The sequence below is a fragment of the Delphinapterus leucas genome, chromosome 3 (genome assembly GCF_059928025.1).
Source record: "Delphinapterus leucas isolate spDelLeu-1000000601 "Yukka" chromosome 3, BTC_Dleu_Yukka2, whole genome shotgun sequence".
NCBI lineage: Eukaryota > Metazoa > Chordata > Mammalia > Artiodactyla > Monodontidae > Delphinapterus > Delphinapterus leucas.
Genome location: NC_143131.1, coordinates 15,771,731 through 15,791,980, shown reverse-complemented (window position 1 = coordinate 15,791,980; position 20,250 = coordinate 15,771,731). Strand labels below are relative to the sequence as shown.

At 44.1% G+C, this 20,250-nt stretch overlaps 1 protein-coding gene across 2 annotated transcripts in view; it reads left to right on the top strand.

Moving 5' to 3' along the window:
• The window catches only part of RETREG1 (reticulophagy regulator 1), a 123,925-nt gene that overhangs the window by 67,562 nt on the left and 36,113 nt on the right, over window positions 1–20,250 (top strand). Inside the window, exon 1 of one of the 2 annotated variants that reach the window (XM_022581421.3) lies at window positions 13,323–18,444. The exons of the other annotated variant lie outside the window; for it this stretch is intronic. Within the exon in view, the coding sequence (XP_022437129.1) occupies window positions 18,410–18,444 (35 nt within the window). The 5' untranslated portion in view covers window positions 13,323–18,409. Of the gene's footprint in view, window positions 1–13,322; window positions 18,445–20,250 lie in introns of those variants that run through there. 2 annotated transcript variants of the gene reach the window in all.

Sequence of the window (20,250 nt, the reverse complement as noted above, 5' to 3'; positions counted from 1 at the left end):
TGTCTCGTGTGTTCTTTTTAAGCCAACACATAAGTAAGACAGTCAAAATGCCTGCTCTGTCCTCGGTGTTTTGCATAAGATGACATTCTCATTCTCAAATCTTATATACTTAATCTAATCCACTTACAACATTTACATGTGCCTTAAGTCTTCACAGCAGCTGTTACGAAGTGCTGTTATCCCCATTTCACAGACGAGGAAACAGACAGAGAGGTTAAGTCACTTGCCCGAGCTCACCCAGCTGGTGGGTAGTAGAACAGCATCTGTCTGCAGGGGTCATTCGGCAGAACTGCGCCTCGGAGCATGCAGTGTGCCCAGCACAGTGAGAGGCCAGGACACCAGAGACGGCCCTTCGGCGGTTTACTGCTTAGGCAAGGACTTAGAGTCGCACTGAGAAGTAAATAACACTTGGCAACAGAGGAGAGGACGATGGCCAGGGTGGGTTTCCTGAAATGGACCGGGGGATGGAGATGAGCTGCAACACGTTTGTCTGGATAAACATCTGGGAAGGGGGTGAAGGAGGAGGGGGGCAGACCTTCTGGGGCGGGGGGGGGGGGGGAGGACGGGATCGGGTGATCGGAGACAATGAACCTGACCATGTGCCGGATAAGGTGAATGGGAGAGCCTGAGGGCGATATCCAGGAACCACAGGACACTTACGGTGAAATTTCCCCCTCCACCCAGTTCCCCAGCTGGTGGGCTGAGATGCACGGTGATGCAGTGAAGGACATGCAAAGAATCAAGTAGCGGAGACAGCTGGGAAGTCCTTAAGATGTTCCATGTGCTCTCAGGTTCCACTTGCTATTGAAAAATGCGGCAAAACACCCCTTCTGGTGTCTTCGGTGGGATGGTGATACCGTCAAATCGGGTGTGGACCCAGGAGGAGAGTGTTGCTGGTTTGTTCAGTTGCCCCATTAACAGCAGTTGCTGCTGCTTTGATTCGCCCCTGATGTGATGAGAGGCTAATTGCATGACGGGGCGACCCACGTGGCGGGATGATTTCGGATGTGATGAGAGGCTAATTGCATGACGGGGCGACCCACGTGGCGGGATGATTTCGGATGTGATGAGAGGCTAATTGTATGACGGGGCGACCCACGTGGCGGGGTGATTTCGGTTGTAGCAACACAGTATTTACCTGGACTGCAGACAGTCACGCTGCTAATTCGAGGTGCAGTCTTTTCCAGAGACTCAGCCAGTGTAGCGAAAAACAGCCTTCCCCATTCCTCACGTGGACTCTCTCCAGTTCTAGGAAGCATGATGGGTTATTTTCTTTTCAACTGCCGATTTAGAATTTATTTACTGATGACCGTTTTCAAAGTCTTTTCATATTAAAAAAAAAATCTCCATTTGAAAGTATGATCAATGACAGGACACCAAAACACCTGGCTTTGTTTTTCTTTGTAGATTTTTAAAGATAGAATTTCACACTTTTGGGGGGTAGATTTTATCTGGTTATGACAGGAATACATATGTGGGGGAATTTTTGAAAATACTTAAAACACACAAAAGAAAATAAAAACCATAGAATCGCTGTAAATATTGGGGTACATAATCCCTTCCCCGTGGTTTTCTTTAATCAATTACGAATAGCACATGTTCTTTTATAATTGGTGGAGTGTGTGTGTGTATAAAATACAGAGGGTGGCCACCCATGGCCCACATTCATTCCTTTACATATAGTCTGAGCTACAGCAGCGGAGTTGATTAGCTGTAATGGAGACCATATGGCCCACAAATTTGAAAATATTTAGTGTGGGTCCATCTTGCAGAAAAGTTCTCCAACGTGTTTAAATATGTCAGGTATCCCAGGCTGTTAGCTGTTATTCAAAAATTTGCTTTTAAGGACTGTGGTGTTTAGGTAAGCAGATCGAAGCCGTGTGTGATTTCACCTTGTCCCTATTCCACACGGTTAGTTCATCAGTCAACCTGCTCAGCTCCATTTGCAGAATGTGGCCTAGACCCTCAAGCCCTCACTCTGTCATCATCCCCTTGGACCTGGGCCAGATCTCAACCCCTAACTGACCCCCATGCTTTTCCTCTTGGCCCCGAAGAGCTGGTCTCTACAGAGCAGCCAGGACTAACTATTTTGATGATTTCTCCTTTCACTCAGAATACAATTCATACCCGATGTAAGGGAACCTTGAATGTGTGGTGAGGGCCTTCCTTCCCCTTGCCAAGATCCAGGAAAAGCTTTCGCCCACCTTGAATGTATCGGCTGTGGGGACTGTAAATATAGAGGGTCCAATTTTCTTCTCGTACTAATTGTAACCACTGTAAAATCACTGTTAGTGCACTATGTTGATAGATATAAAATCACAACTTATTTGCGTAACATATTAGTTTTGTTTTTGTTTCTGTTTTTTTTGCGGTACGCGGGCCTCTCACTGTTGTGGCCTCTCCTGTTGCGGAGCACAGGCTCCGGGCGCTCAGGCTCAGCGGCCATGGCTCACGGGCCCATCCGCTCCGCGGCATGTGGACCGGGGCACAAACCCGTGTCCCCTGCATCGGCAGGCGGACTCTCAACCACTGCGCCACCAGGGAAACCCACATATTAGTTTTAAAATGCTGCTTTCCCTGTTCTCCCTTCATGTCAGTTTTATTAAAGTTAGGGCCACTTTTTGACCCTAACACATTTTCCAGAACAAGTTATTTCATTCCTAAGTTGTGACAGAGGACTTTAGATAGTAAAGTCACTGGAAATTGATCCAAGCTGTAAACAGCTATTTCAGTCAATCTTTTTTCCCCTCAATTTTTATCCCCTACCCCCAGTTTTATTGAGACGTAACTGACATACAACTTTGTATAAGTTTCAGGTGCATAAGGTAACGATTCAATACATGTACATATTGCAAAATGATCACCATAATAGTTAACATCCACTACCGTACAGCTACAGTTTTGTTTTCTTGTGATGAGAATTTTTAAGATTTACTTTCTTAGCAACTTTCAAATATACAACACAGTATAATTACCTGTAGTCACCACGCTGTACGTTACATCTCCAGGACTTAACTTATCTTTATAACGAAAGGAGTTTGTACCTTTTGACCGCCTTCGCCCAATTCCCCATCTACACCTCCACCTCTGGAAAACCACTGGCTCCATCTCTATCACACGACCGATGAGTACCGTACTTCTGGAAGAAATTTGGGCAAAGCTTATTTTATAATAGCCTAGCCCACAGCCGCACGTAATGAAGGAATCTGTGCTACATGTCTTTCTCTTTAATTAGTATTGTTATTATTTTTTACCCATCCTATCAGGTAAACTCTGTGACATCTGAAAGCTTCCCAAACCAGCACTGAGTGATGTCATTTCAGCCATTCTTCCTCTCCTAGTACTTTGCTATCCAGAATTTTTAAATTGAATGCACAGTCCTGGTCTGTGATAGATTTGGTAAGATCACAAACATGTGACCACATCCTCTTTTGGAGGGATAATTTCAAGCAAAACGAAGCAAAGTATGTGTTAAAAGAACCTGCCCGTTCGGGGGCCTGCGGACACGCATCCAATGAAGCCTGCTTCTCAGGGCGACACCCCCAAGAGGCGCCTCGGTTTTGCCTTTAGAGTTTGTAATTCCATGTCATTGGAAAGACCCTGGGAACAGCTGTTTCTCGTTGTGGGGGAGGCTCACTGTGACCCCCTTCCATGAAAGCAGTGGCACTTTGATGGGAAGAGAAGGGGACCCGCTCACTCTGGGAGACACGTGTAAGCATGGTGTCCCCTCCCGCACACCTGTCTGCAGCTGGTATGGACACACGTGTTGTTTCCTGGCCTCTGTTACAGCTCCCGACACAGCCCGTCCCTTGTTCTTCACTGACTTTGGAATGAGGCAGTGTTTTAATTTTTACTGCTCACGATGGGCACAGAAGCTGGATCGGGGGGAGGGGGGTTTTCAACTTTCACGGCCCACTCCAGTTTTCAGTACAGCTTATAATTTCAATTCAAAAATGTAAAGTCAAGTTTGATATAAAAATTCCCATTGGTTATAAATAAGCAGACCGAAAGCGGCGTCTGGCGGCGTGAATCCACCGTGAAAACTTATGATGAACTGTGTGTATGACATTGCCATGGTTTGATGCTAAAAGTGGGTGCAGGTGAAGTAGCCAAGTCTCGTTTCCATTTTTAAACTGTGCACTTCCTCTGTGCTCAGAACAGGAAGGAAACATGAAACGTCAGGACGCATGGCACACATGGAAAGGAAATTGGAACTTGGTTTCAAACCTGGAAATTTTATCAGAGTAAGGAAAAAGATGGCAGGTGGTCATGCTTTTGTAAGAACACCCTGGTGTGCAGACGGCTCACCTCCTTGGACACTGCTCACGGCCTGTGGCACCCCAAGGGGCGGGGCACGCGCAGCGCCCCGTCTCTCCCGTGTCCCTGGAACTGGATGCATGCGGGTGGAGCACAGGCCTTTGCTCCCACATCAGCCCGCCTCTGACTTCCAGGTTAGTCCTGGTGTCGCCCCGTGGCAGGTGCTGACACCAGGTGGAAAGGAAGCGAGGTAATCTTGGGGCCTGGGCACACTGTGGTTAACCCCGAGGTCGGCTGGGGAGTGGAGCCAGCCAAGTGCAGCAGAGAGGTGGCCTCTCCAGGGGTCTTAAGGGGCTGGAGGAGGGGTCGTGGAAGAGGGCAGGGTGGGCAGAGTTAGTGGCTGGAACAATCTGTGCAACAAAATCAATCATATAGCACTGGATTATAACCCAAACCCTAAGTCCTTACAAGTCCACGGAAGTCCTTATTGATGTAAATGATTGAATAGATAAGTCACTGAGGGAAGGAGGAGAGACAAGGCTTCCTGACAGAAGAATTCTGAGTAATATAAGTTGCAACCCCTGCATTCAGCAGGTGGACCTGTGTCCCTGGGCACCACCATTTCCCCCCGCCCTCCGCCTTGCCCAGAATGAGGGTTGGACTTAGATTTGCTTTCAAAGACTAGAGTATGGAAAGGGAAAAGTAATAACTTTGCCATGGAGAAACCTGGCAAACACTAGGAATCCAAGTCATCAAGTGACCATCACCAGGAAGGAGTCATGTGGATCTCAGGGAACCCTGGGTGTGATGAGAAGGGCCATTCTCCTCCATGGTTGTCTTCCCCCAAACCTGTAACCTCAGTCTAATCATGAGAAAAATATCAAATCCAAACGGAGGGCATTCTATAAAATACCTGATATCTACAGAATACGCCTCAAAACTGTCAAGGTAGGAAACCAAGGGGAGATGGAGCAACTCTCACAGACCACGGAGACTAGGGAGGTGTCACGACTGAAAGCACCACGATGCCCCGGATGGGATCCTGGAAGAGAAAAAGGACGTTAGTGAAAGTAACTACAAAGTCTGGAGTTTAGTTCATAGTAATCTACCAATGTTGGCTTTTAGTTTTGACAGATGTGCCATGGTAACGAAAGATGTTAACCCTGGGGGAAACTAAGTGAGGGGTATACAGGAGCTCTGTGTACCGTCTTTGCAACTCTTCTGTAAATCTCAAATCACTGCCAAATAAAAAGGTTATTACGAGAAGACAAGATTGTTAAGCTTATAGGAGAGAGGTGCTGGGTGCCCGAGGAAGCCCCTCCTGAGGGGTTATTGGGGAGGCAGGAGATCACAGGTTAACCCCGTCTCAGTGCCCGGTTTCTCGGCTAAGGCTCTTCAGGGGTCACATTTCAGATTTGTTTCACTGTTTGTTGTTGTTTTTTTAAATTCTTTATTGGAGTATAATTGCTTTGCAATGGTGTGTTAGTTTCTGCTTTATAACAAAGTGAATCAGCTATACATATACATATGTCCCCATATCCCCTCCCTCTTGCGTCTCCCTCCCTCCCACCCTCCTTATCCCACCCCTCCAGGCGGTCACAAAGCACCGAGCTGATCTCCCTGTGCTATGCGGCTGCTTCCCACTATCTATCTATTTTACATATGGTAGTGTATATATGTCCATGCCACTCTCTCACTTTGTCACAGCTTACCCTTCCCCCTCCCCATATCCTCAAGTCCATTCTCTAGTAGGTCTGTGTCTTTATTCCTGTCTTACCCCTAGGTTCTTCATGACATTTTTTTATCTTAAATTCCATATATATATGTGTTAGCATACGGTATTTGTCTTCCTCTTTCTGACTTACTTCACTCTGTATGACAGACTGTAGGTCCATCCACCTCATTACAGATAGCTCAACTTCGTTTCTTTTTATGGCTGAGTAATATTCCATTGTACATATGTGCCACATCTTCTTTATCCATTCATCTGATGATGGACACTTAGGTTGCTTCCATGTCCTGGCTATTGTAAATAGAGCTGCAGTGAACATTGTGGTACATGACTCTTTTTGAATTTTGGTTTTCTCAGGGAATATGCCCAGTAGTGGGATTGCTGGGTCCTATGGTAGTTCTATTTGTAGTTTTTTAAGGAACCTCCATACTGTTCTCCATAGTGGCTGTATCAATTTACATTCCCACCAGCAGTGCAAGAGGCTTCCCTTTTCTCCACACCCTCTCCAGCATTTATTGTTGCTAGATTTTTTGATGATGGCCATTCTGACTGGTGTGAGATGATATATCATTGCAGTTTTGATTTGCATTTCTCTAATGATTAATGATGTTGAGCATTCTTTCATGTGTTTGTAGGCAATCTGTATATCTTCTTTGGAGAAACGTCTCTTTAAGTCTTCTGCCCATTTTTGGATTGGGTTGTTTGTTTTTTTGTTATTGAGCTGCATGAGCTGCTTGTAAATTTTGGAGAAAGCTCATTGCTTTTTGCTAGTCATTGAAAGGGTTTTACTCATGCCTGCTAGAAATGAACTCACTCATGGTCACCTTCAGATTGCTACCCGTATCTTATTTGGAACCTTGAGGTGGCCTGCAGGAGACACACCATGTTTCTGAGAGGCTGGGTTTATTATCAGACAGTCAGACAGTGGTCGAGGCGGTATGGAGATGCTGGCCTACCACGTCACTGGAGGCAGCTGCCCGGCTGCAAGAAGCAGTTACAGGTCTCTGAAGTGAAGGCTTTCTTCTTTCCCACCGATCCAGGCCAGCAGATGCCCAGCTTTTCCCGTAGCAAATGCTTCTAAAGAGGCTGGTTCCTTTTCAGAAATGCCTGGAGGCTGTCGGATATTAGCAAGCTCTGGAAACACCGTTGCCTGGGAGGGGGCGGCCCTTTCAGTGTCTGAGATCTCTCATCCCTACCCAAGGCCGGGTCAGCAGGTAGAACTCATCCAGCCAAGGCCACAAGGGTGTCAGACGATGCATAGCCAAATGGGACTGGAAAGAGGCTTTCTGGTACCCTCAAAACTAATAATGATTAACTGTTACGAGGCTGTGGAGCTGGACAGTCTCCATTTCAGTTTGACTTCTCCACAAAATCCTGGGTAAATGTATAGCCAAGAAGCATTTTATCAGGTGCTATTTAAGGAATGAAAAATACTTTTTAATACTGACGTAAGCAACACCTGATAAGGAAGATTAACAGATAACAAAAGTATTGTGTAATCCTTAAACATAAGTTGCAGTTGCCCTCTGTTTTGCACTGTAATTTTAAGTGCAAGAGATAAGGCTTGGTTTGAGCTGTGTGCCACTCTTGTTGGAGCCACTCCCGTCTCTACCGGACACAAAGACCTCTGTCTCTATGAATTGTGGCCTTAGAAATGTTCCATTTCTTTCTGCTCACTGAGAGCAGTGGGACCTGCCAGAGGTCTTTCTCTCCTGTGGCTATTTGTTCTGACTTTCTTGGAACCAAAGATTCTCTGTCAAGGACCTTCACCCCTGAAGTACACATAGAGCCTTAAAAGAGAGCTTTCAATAACCAAGCAAGCAAGATTATTCAGAAACAAGATTCTTCTTCTTCAGGATTATTCTGTGGAGGGAAGCTTGAACCAATAGTGACGTTTGGCACCATTGGGAATTTGATTTCTACCAGCCTCTCTACCCCTGCAGTTTTGTAGACCTTTTTTTTGGGGGGGGGGAGGGGTTTGGGAAGGATGGGAGGGAGAAGAGAGAAAGAGAGAAAGAACCCCTCTTGATACAGAAGCGCATCTGCAGTTTTCTAAGGAGAGAAGGCATGAGGCAGCTAAGTGGGAATGAAACTAGTCCCTGGTGACCAACAGGTCCTCAGAGAGGGGGTCACAGACAAGAGTTTGTAGAGACCCTGTTCAGCGCAGTGAAATGGGTCTTGGTAAACACAGGACACACACACGCAAACCAGGCCAGTGATGCACGCTGGTGTGACTTAGGAGGTCCCGGCACCTGCGGGTTTCCTGGAGCCCTTTACTCCTCGCTTCCTTAAACAGTTGCCCGACAGCCTCTTCTTCCTCTCCTGGTTTCCCGAGGCTCCTCCTGTGCCCCTTCCCACTGCGAAACAAGGACCTACTGTATAGCACAGGGAACTGTATTCAATCTTCTTGTCATGTATGTGTATAACTGAATCACTTTGCCGTACACCTGAAAGTAACACAACATTGTAAATCAGCTCGACTTCAATAAAGAAAAATATTTTATTTAAATGTTAGGACATCAAATATACGCCACAGAGATCAGCATGACGAAGACGCAGCTGGTACAGGGTCCACCTCTTGGAGGCTGTTGGGTCTTTCATGGTGCTCCCTGCCGGCCTCTCTGCCCCCCAGTTTCTCTCCACTCCTTTCCCTCCTCCTCCCCTTTGGATGTTTGCTGACTCTTGTCCTATATTTTGATCTTTCCACTCCTGGATGCTGGCTTCTTCAGCATCCTTGGGGCACCTGCACCCACAAGTGTCCAAACCACACTTTCCAGACAGCTTCGCTCCAACAATATCTACTTTAGGAAGGGACACGGTTCGACCCAAGATGACAGGTCAGACAATGGGTACACCATGGACCGGACTGGAAGGGTGTGAGAGGCACTCCCTGGCTAAACTGAATGGTCTATGGCACAGATCTGGCTCCAGTTGGGGGTCCCTGCTGAGACCATAACAAATTATGTGATAATCAAAACAACAATCTAGCACACATTAGCAAAATGGAAGTTCTGACAAATAGGGGGGAAAACATGGTAATGTATTGGGTTATCTTACAATTGATGACCTAAACAGGTATACTGATGAGGTGAAAGGGGTCTGTTATTAATTATACCAGGACAAGAGGTGAAACTGGGGACTGTCCCAGGCTGGGAAGTCGGGTGTCTACAGTGGTACCTCCAGCAAAAGGAAGGAGAAGGTTGGCCAGAAAGCTAGAGTGTGGGACTTCAGAAGCTCTGTGTGTTGGTTGTAGAGTGCCAGCTATGTTTGGATGAAAAGAAATTTGAGGAAAACACTTCATAACTCTAAGCTTAAAAAAGATGAAAGGATAAAGAGAGTAACTGGGTTGCTTCTGTTCTAATTATTAGAGAAGAGACTGAGAAAAAAAATTCCCACTTTTTCTTCCTAGCCATCCAGATGATCCCGGTCACAGTTTTCCAACTGTAACTTGTGCAACTCTGGGTTTCCAAGGATCCGATACAAGGGCTGCCTTTGTGCAGGACTGAGGCCACTTCTCAGTGCCCTGCTCCCATTTAAACCTGAATAAGTCTTTTGGGTTGTTGTGTCTTTTATATACTGAGGTTTGTCATAACATAGCATTTAGGAAAAATAAGTTTTTTATTGCTTGGAAAGCCACCAATCTAGGAAAAGTCTCAATATGATTCCACCAACCAGAAAGCAAGAGAGAGGGACCATCTCTCTCAGTGTAGCACGTCATGATTATTCATCACGTCGTCACTACTGAATGGCATCATTCACATCATTTACATATATAATCATTTGAACCTTTTATTTCTTTTTAATCTAAGGAAAAAAAGATGTCCTTTTCCACTTTGCTCCAGAAATACACTGGCTTTGATACGAATTTATACCCTTATTCCACTTCTGCAAAGTGCATAGTATATACTCTGAATTTTCATGGGAAACAAATTCTGTATTGGCAACACCAGAAGTCTTCGGTGGGATATGAAGAAAGTGGAGAAGGGGAATTCTTATCCTCTCGAGTCAGTGGGTGGAGGGAGGGCTTGCTTCTGTTTTCTTTCTCTCATCCTTTTAACCAACACGTTTTTTGCTGAGTGGTCAAATCCTTGAAGGTAGGAACTCTTCCTGGTCTGGTTTGAGGGAAAAATCCTGAAGACCCAAATGAAAGAATAGAGATTTTTTTTTTCCTTTAGTGACAGGGAAACACAGAAAAAATTTTCCCCTTCCATTTAAAAGTAACCTTTTTTTCTTTTTCATATTTTAAGAACATTTTCTTTGCTTACCAAAAGAGCAATTTGTATTTGTTGCTGAAAAATTGAAAATACGGACAGGCAAAAATAATAAAATAGAAACTATTCATTGTTTTCTTAAGCCAGAAAAGAAAACCACAATCAATACCTCAGTGTAGGTCCTTTGGAACACTTTTCCTTTCTCTCCTCTCCCTCCCCTCCCCCCTCCCCCTTGTCCTCCTGGTTTCCCTTCCTTCATCCATATCTTTGTTGAGGTATTTTCATCAATATGTGAATGTATATTTTTACATCAATGGGATATTATACATTTTGTTTTCTAGTCTCTCTTTAAAGTTGACCATATTATGGAAAGATTTTCATAATAATCTCATCCTTTTTAGCATAGGATTTCATGGCACCATAATTTAATTAATCCCTTGTTGATAAGGATTGTTTTGGTTTTTTTGCAATTACAAAGAATGCTTATTTTATCTCTACATGTTTTTATTTTGCATATGATTTATGAAGCACATATAGTATTTACAGGTCATATTTGTACATTGAAAATATATATGCATGTAATGTATAAACGCACAGTGTATTTGGACAGTGTGTCCTGCTAGGGGTGCTTTATCACAAGTATTTGGTGGCCCCTAGCCTAGGCAACAGGTGATGCTGGACTGATTGAAGACAGTAATCACAGAAGGCACAGTCTCAAGGGTGGTTACAAGTACAGCTCAGTGTGTTAGGGTTGAAGGCACTTGGTGAGAATCTTCTCTGGCTGGTGAGCGAGAGGGAAGAACGAATATAATTCCCATATTTTTGCCTCAGTTGGCCATTTGGAACCTTTTTTCACTTTACTGATGTAACTAATATTGACTACTAGTATCACCCTAAAATAATATGGTGTGTGCTGTTCTAGGAGCTGGCTCTGCCATGCTTTGTAGTATTGCTGGGAAACAATAAGGAACAAGAAGAGAAGGTCCCTGCGTATCTCCTAGTGGGAAGGAGGGAGGGGTTCCCATAGCTGACATGTCAGCAAGTAGTGAAGATACATTGAGATGTTGCTGAATTCGTTGAAGAAAATGCTTCAGAAAAATGGGATTGAGAATGATATGGAGAATTATTTTTCCAAAGAAAGAAAATGAAGAGAAGAAATAGGAAAGGATAAGGGAGAGCAGGTTACTGAGAGTTGGTGGATCCTCTTTGGGCTCGTTTTTGGAGATGCTTTTGGGACTTCCAGGTATTAAAAGAGAAACTGAGGCATATTAAAAGTTTTAAGAGTTTATTTGAGCAAAAATCAATTTGAATCTTGTGGCACCAACCAGAAGTGGTCAGGATGCTCCATTGACAGGAGCTGGGGACGAGACTTTTTTATTTATTTATTTTTTTAAATTTATTTTTGGCTGCATTGGGTCTTCGTTGCTGCGCCCGGGCTTTCTCTAGTTGCGGCGAGCGGGGGCTACTCTTCGTTGCGGTGGGCGGGCTTCTCATTGCGGTGGCTTCTGTTGTTGCAGAGCACGGGCTCTAGGCACATGGGCTTCAGTAGTTGTGGCACGTGGGCTCAGTAGTTGTGGCTCGCGGGCTCTAGAGCACAGACTCAGTAGTTGTGGCACATGGGCTTAGTTGCTCCGCGGCATGTGGGATCTTCCCGGACCGGGGCTCAAACCCATGTCCCCTGCATTGGCAGGTGGATTCTTAACCACTGTGCCACCAGGGATGTCCGGGATGAGACTTTTATAGAGAAGATGCAGAAGCAAAGCAAGGAACTCATCTGATTGGCTGTAGCCCGAGCGGTTGCCCTTATTTGGGAAACCCTGGTTGGATGCTTGTGGTTGGTTGTCCTTATGTTTCGGTTTCTGAACCTTGAGGCATTTGTAGGCTTAGGTTTTGGTTTGCTTATGTTGGCTTCGAAGGAATTAGAACCACCTCCATCTAATGCCCTCCCTATTTAATTAATTTAACACAGGTCAAGATGTCTAGTGTTCAGTGTTGTATGGGTACATTTTTAACAGCTGGCTCGGGATGAGTACGGGATAGCAGCTGACTTGTAGCATTTGCCAATTTTCATGCTGTGGCTGGTTGCAGACTAGCTCCTTCACAGCACTGAACGTGGAGTGGAAAGAGGTGGTAAGAGTTTTCATGAGCGAGTCAGAGGCAGCTCTGGTGCACCACAGCTAGTGGGTGACAGTAATACAGAGCCGCCTCGACTCACAATGGGGTTACATCCCGATAAACCGAATATAAGTTGAAAATGTCGTTAAGTCAAAAATGCATTTAATACACCTACGCTACTGAACATCACAGGTTAGCCAAGCCCACCTTAAACATGCTCAGAACACTTCTGCGAGCCTACAAGTGGGCAGCATCATCTAACACGAAGCCTATTTTATAATAAAGTGTTGACTATCTCATGTAATGTATTGAACACTGTACTGAAAGTGAAGAACAGAATGGCTGCCTGGGTACAGAGTGGTCGTAAGTGTGTGGATTATTGATCCTTGTCATCACAGGGCTGACCAGGAGCTGAGGCTCGCTGCCACTGGCCAGCATCACGAGAGAGTGTCGCACCGCATCTTGCCCAGGAAAAGATCAAAATTCAAAATCCCAAGGGCGGTTTCTACTGAATGTGTATCACTTTCACACCATCATAATGTGGAAAAGTTGTAAGTCGGGCATTGTCTGTATAGGTTTGGAATTCTGGAGAGTGTGTGACTAGCAATACAGATTTGGGCGTGGAGGTTAGAGTTAAAATTCTGGGAATAGAGAGATTTCCTAGAGAGATTGTATAGCATGAAAAGGAAGGTGGTCAATGTTGGAACGCCAGGACTGTGCTCTCAAAGAGTGGTGCCCCCCCCCCACACCGGCCCACGAGCAGCATATTGGAAGCAAGTTCATGACCCATCCCAGACCAGTGGAAGTAGAGAGTGGCTGAGGTTGGGACCCGCTACTCTGTGTTGTTTCAGGTTTGGGAAGGCCGGCCCTAGAGATCACAAACGCTTAAGACTGAAGAGTCAGTTAAGACTGAAGAGAGACACTTAGATAGACCAAGAAGGACAGTTGAGAGGAGTGGGGCTGGGCACAGAAAGTGGAGGAGTCTTGGAGCCCAGGGTGGAGACAGTGTCAAGATAAAGGGAAGCGGGCAGCCACGTAGGGCCCCACGAGGTCAGGGCAGATTGGATGGAAAGTAAACATCAGCTACATTTGAAGAGCATTGTCAGGGCCATGGTAGGGGCAGAAGGTAGGCTGTAATTGGTGAGGAGTGAGTTGAACATAGACCCCTGGTTAGGACCTTGGGCTGTAAAGGCCAGACAGAGGTTTGGGACTAGAAGAACATGTATGGTCAGTGGTGGAGTTTCTGGAAAAGGCCTGCATATGTTTGTGGGCTGAGGGAAAAGGTAGAATTTGGGAGGTCAGGAACTGGCAAGAACAGGCTGGGATACCTGGTGGTTTAAACCAGAGATGAGAGGAGGGAAGGGAATCAAGAACTTGGGATGCAGCCTGGCCTTGAAGAAATTACTTATGGGCTCTTGTCTTCGGAGGCCAAAGGGAAGCAAGGGTGGGAGAGGGTTTTGGATGGAGAAAAGCGGAGGCCAAGATATGGAGGGAGAAGATACTCAATGGACTCTTCTCGGTATCCATTAACTGTCCTGTTAATTGCCTTCTGTAATTTGTACCCCTTTCCCTTCTGACTAAAAGTGATTCTGGAAATGTGTTCGAAACAATTGGTAAGATTGTGTTAGCCAGTGAGCTCTCAAAGGAACTTCTGTTTTATGTCAAACTTAGGCCAGTTTCGGCAGAAAAGTAGAAAATTGAAGCTCTAGAGTTTTACAGGCCAGTGGAAACAGAATGCAGGCTACATATATAATTGTATATTTCTAGCAGCCATGTTTAGAAAAAGTAAACAGAGAGAAGTGAAATTAATTTTAATAATACATTTTATTTAACCAATGTATCCCAAATGTTATTATTTCAACATGTTATCAATATAAAAATTGGTAATGAGATATTTCACAGTCTTTTTTCCTATTCCATCCTAAAATTCCCAACTAGCCACATTTTAAGTGCTCAGTAACCAGGTGCTGCTGGGGGCTACCATACCGGACAGTGCCCCTCTGAAGGGGCCACACAGTTTGTAACACTGAGTGCGAGTTTAAAAAAAATTAAAATGTGCCTTGTTCTTAGGAGGTGACAAAGACTCTCTCTTTGACCAAACTAGTCAGGCTCCTCTGAGAGCTCATTTCCACCTAGGCCCTGCCCTTGGGTATGTCCTCAGGAACCCAGTTTTAGCAAGAAATTTGTCAAGTCAGTTTATCGAGAATCCTCCGCCCTTGATACTTGATCACCCTTAATATCTAACCAAATCCCTCATGTCTCACCATCCCCTAGGTAACAGCTGATCACCCCGGCCTAACTTCAGCAAGAATTCTGTTAGGTCAAGGAGTTAACCTACCCCTCTTAATAATTTTCTCTCCACCAACGAACCCCATCCATTTCTTAGCCATTCATGCTAATATTGCCCTGTAACCTGCAATAGAGGGAGGGTCCCTCGTCTTGTCTCTGAAAGTTGCAGAGCCTCAGTCAACGCTGTGTAGGAGAGATGGATAAAAACAAAACTCTTAGGCCGATGATTGTGTGAAGAGAAAAAAGGGCATTAAGAGAAGTGGACATTTAGCTTTGAAATGGCAGTTATCTTCTTAGGCCATAACACTGATTAAAACTGCAGGAGAAAATAGAAATGATCACTTAAAGTATGCTACTAAAATTAAATGCATACAAAGTTCGAAAGAGCATACAAAGTTCGAAAGAGAACGTAAACCGCGTACGTGTCTGGCCGTATGTATGCACTTTTGCCAGAACGAGTGGGTTCTGCTCTCGGTTCGGCTGGAGGGATGAAAAGAGCCCTCCGCTCCTGCAGTGGAGGCTGTTCCTGGCTCTGTCCCCAGCAGGGCACCTAACTTTGCTGGGCCCCCGTTTCAGCGTCTGAAAATCTTGGATGGCTTTCGTGGCCCTCAGGGTCTTTCCCATGGCTGTATTCCGTGAGTCCTTAAATTTGGGATGCCCAGTGGGTTTCCGGCCAGGGATGATGAGGGAACCCTTGGCACCCTAAACCCCCCCGCCGGACCGAAGGTGTCACTGGAGCGAGGAAGCCACCCACTGTGTCCAACACCTGGCTTTTGTGATCTGTGCCATCCTGTTTTCCCTCCTTGTCCTTGGGAATTTCAGAAGTTAACACAAACATGTCTAAAGGGGAATTTATGGTTGGAGCAAGTAATTTTAAAATGCATGAAGACGTGCTTAAAGGAAGTTTTTTTTTTTTTTTTGCGGTACGCGGGCCTCTCACTGTTGTGGCCTCTCCCATTGCGGAGCACAGGCTCCAGACGCGCAGGCTCAGCGGCCATGGCTCACGGGCCCAGCCGCTCCGCGGCATGTGGGATCATCCCGGACCGGGGCGCGAACCCGCGTTCCCTGCATCGGCAGGCGGACTCTCAACCACTGCGCCACCAGGGAAGCCCTAAAGGAAGTATTTTTAAAGGAAATATTTTATGGTAGTGATGGGTAATTCATCTCTCACACCGATCAGTTAGTTGTCCTTTAAAATTGAGAGGCAGGTTTCAGGGATACAGTAGTCTGGTCTGTAGTCAGCAACAGCGGTACTCAGGTATTCAAGAAGTAGTATAAGAGAAGCTTGAAAGAACAAAAAAGGTAAAATTAGTGGGATAGGATTGTTAGAACTGAGAATTAGATCATAGAATTAGCATTGTTGTTGGTCAAGTGAAATAGAGGTGGTAAAATATTCTCATGGATAATATTTTCAGCGTCTCAACTTTTCACTCCATTAGGCCTGGAATTTCTAACAAGACAGCACATTGCTCCAATCCTGAGAGGCTCGGGCACACCCTGATCTTCAGAACTCTGCTTATGACTGTTTTCTTTCAGGGTCAACAGTATTTGAGTTACGTGTTTGCGTATCTGCAGCAACTTACTCTTAGACTTTGAAGTCTAGAACTTTAGCTCTTGTGTGGAATATTAAAGAATTGTCGCGAATTGCGACAGGCATGTGCTACAAAATAGCTAACAACAGTGCCTCAGAGAAAGATAATATTTGTTTAGACTCTTCAATTTTTTAATACTCCAGAAATCACTTTAACACATATAAATGTAAGGTATATATTGAATATAGAGACATTGCTAGGATTAGCTATTACTAATCTTGTGACAATGGAACACACATTTTAAAAAGAAAAGTGGAAGGGTAAGCTGGGACAAAGTGAGAGAGTGGCATGGACATATATACACTACCAAATGTAAAATCGATATCTAGTGGGAAGCAGCCGCATAGCACAGGGAGATCAGCTGGGTGCTTTGTGACCACCTAGGGGGGTGGAATGGGAGGGAGACGCAAGAGGGAGGATATAAGGGGATATATGTATATGTATAGGTGATTCACTTTGTTATAATGCAGAAACTAACACACCATTGTAAAGCAATTATACTCCAATAAAGATGTTTAAAAAAAAGTGTCATTTCTTTTTTTAATGTTTTTATTTTTTATTTTATTTTTAATTTTTATTGGAGTATAGTTGATTTGGAATGTTCTGTTAGTTTCAGGTGTACGGCAAAGTGAATCAGTTATACATATACATCTATCCACTCTTTTTTAGATTCTTTTCCCATATAGGTCTTTACAGAGTATTCAGTTGAGTTCCCTGTGCTATACAGTAGGTTCTTATTAGTTATCTATTTTATATATAGTAGTGTGTATATGTCAGTCCCAATCTCCCAATTTATCCCTCCTCCCCCCCCTCCTTTCCCCTTTGGTAACCATAAGTTTGTTTTCTACATCTGTGACTCTATTTCTATTTTGTAAATAAGTTCATTTGTACCATTTTTTAAGATTCCACATATAAGCAATATCGTATGACGTTTGTCTTTCTCTGTCTGACGTACTTCACTCAGTATGACAATCTCTAGGTCCATCCAAGTCGCTGCAGATGGCATTATTTTGTTCTTTTTTTATGGCTGAGTAATATTCCATTGTATATATGTACCACATCTTCTTTATCCATTCATCTGTTGATGGACATTTAAGTTGCTTCCATGTCCTGGCTATTGTAAATAGTACTGCAATGAACATTGGGGTGCATGTATCTAAGAAAAGTATATTGTTTCTTAATAATTAGGTCTTGCTTACAGCCTTACTTGACTTTCCCAATCAGGAAAAAAAAAAAAAGATTTCAAGTTTTTCTGCAAAGTTTTCAGTTTATATTCCTAAAGGGATCTCAGTAATGTTTCGTCCAGCTTTTTTGAAAGCAAGAAGTGAAGCGATTTTCGTCTTGCTATTAGAAGTTGCAGGGAATGAGGGTACCTGGTGATTGATGACTCATTCGTAATGATGGGCCAAGCTATCAGAACATCTGAGGCCCACAGCTCGGCCACATTCCAATGTCAGGCTGGTCACTGATGACAGAGGAAGTCCCTCGGAAGAAACCGTGTCGCCCAGAGGAACACATGGACTCATATCTGTATGCTCACTTCAGAGTGGAGACATCTAGATGCCCCAAAGGAAGATTTTCTAACACAATTGTTTGTTGGCATTTTCCCCCTTTTTGTGTGAGTAAGGGATCTTTTTGCTGAGTGGCTAAGCATTTCCAGAACAAACAAACCTCTCAGCTCTCGCGGTCCTGCCCACTTTGCTCTCCACCCTCCAGCCCCTCCTGTGAGTTGGAGACCTGATAGCCCAGGCTGAAGTTTCAAGCTCGCCGCCCTTTGGGGGTGCCTTGTCATGCCAGGAGAAAGCAGGAAATAGAAAGGGTAGGCTGGCTTAGGTGAGGTCATCCTGGTAAAGGTTAATAGCTGGGTGGTGACACCTCCTCACAGGACTGGAGCGAACAAGCTGGGCAGCTGGGAAGTGCTTGCTCCCAGCTGTCTGTCACGGCCCTGGGAGTAAGAGGTGACCTATTTATTTTTAGCAGGGGACAGTCATAATAACCCGGCTCCTAGCCTCATTCAAGGCAGGCCGGGGCTTCGGAAGTTTGTAAACACCTACTTTCTGAGTAGGGGAGGAGTGCTTTACTCCAAAAAGAAAAGAACTTGGACTACTGGGGTTTTCCCCGCCTGGTAGTCATTGTTAGCGTGGAGAAGAAACTATCGTAGCACAAAAGTGCTGCAGCCTTCTCCACTTTGTTATTATTTTCAAAGGGCAGAAATGCCTGAAGGGGAGGACTTTGGATCAGGCAAAAGGTAATTATGATCCACATTTACTTTTTCTTGAGTCTATTTCATTTGCTGGTTATCTTTCTAAAAACTACTGTGACTAATTTAAAAGGTAGTTGAAATTAAAATTTAAAAAGGAGTGCAGTCCCTTAATTCCAGGAAATAGAATTTTCTTTAGCGTGAAGAGAGAGACATAAAATTAACTGAATATACCCGTAGAAACATATGCCAATAAGTGTTTTTCTTGAGTGAGGAAGTGGCGGCCCGAAATTATCAAAAAGTGTTTCTTCCTACACCCCGTAAAGTCTACTTGAGTTTTTTGATGTTTGATTTTTAACTTCAGATGGTGGTTGTTAGAAATCTAAGCTAGTAAACATTTTGTAATTTGCTTGCATTTTAAAGACTTGAACATTTCTAAAGGTTAATAATTAGACCCATATACCCATTTTGGTATTACAGTACTTTTTTTTAACCATAGATCTTATCTTTGAAAATGTGATCATTGGGCCCCCATATGCAGTACATTAACTGTATTTATGTTTTATTAAGATCTGGCTCTAAGAAAGGGGGATAGAGATGGGAAAGGAAGCAGGAACTTATTTCTATTAATATGAGCACAACTTGTGTCCATATTGGAAGTTTCCATTTCTAGCCCCATTGCTGTGTTAACAGAATTTATATAAATCGGTGTCATTGGAATTCTAATTAGGGCCATTGAAATTCAGATATGAAGATGTAGAAAGAAGGTTGTTTAAAAAAAGGACAAGGAGGGGGATCCCCTGGTGGCGCAGTGGTTGAGAGTCCGCCTGCCGATGCAGGGGGCGCGGGTTCCTTCCCTGGTCCGGGAGGATCCCACGTGCCGCGCAGCGGCTGGGCCCGTGAGCCATGGCCGCTGAGCCTGCGTGTCCGGAGCCTGTGCTCAGCAACGGGAGAGAAAAAAAAGGACAAGAGGTTATTGCCAATTTTATTGTCAAAGAAAGTGGAAACTGGTAACTCTCTAGGAACAGGAATACCACAATATTTTTTGTCCTTGTATAAGCATTCCTTTTCAGCCATGGTTGTATGGTGTGTGTGTGTGTGTGTGTGTGTGTGTGTGTGTGTGTGTGTTGCCTATAATCAGTTGTAATCATGTCCTTAAAAGCTACTTTTCTCTTTAGTTTTCTAGTTTTCATTTTCTTCTAGATTCCTTCCCCATCCATCAAAGGGGACGTTAAGTTCACATTTAATTGAATAATGAAAGAACTTTCTATATAAAATGAGACATTAAATCAAGTGCTTGAAGATGACATTTACACAAGTGCCTAGATTTAGGACATGGACTAATTAAATAGTTGAGAAAACACTTTCAGAGAATTTTAGATGTCAGTCTTGGTTTGAGATGATGGGTGACCTACCAGTATTGTATGTATCCCCCTCATGACATTTGAACATTTCTGAAAGCAGGACTTTCTCTTTTTCACTTTCCATCATGGCATTCCCGCCAACTCGCTGCGTAGAATTTTGCACAGAATAGGCACTTTTATAAATACTTGTGAATGGAAAGTATTTATAAACCATTTTAACACCTGAAGTAAGTATCTAGGGGGCCTGATCATTTTAGAGACTGAAGGGAGAGACTTGGCAGACGTGTAATAAGGGTTGCCTCAATGAAATGGAACATTCCCACAATTAAATTAAATCATAATTAATTGTGGATAATTATAAATATTTTGAACAAGTAGTTTATGATGTAAACTAAACAAACAAAAGTTTTTTTTCTAAGAATGTTTTACCCGTTACAAGATAAACAGACAAGAAGGAGAACAAATAAATAAATAAGTAAATACACACACA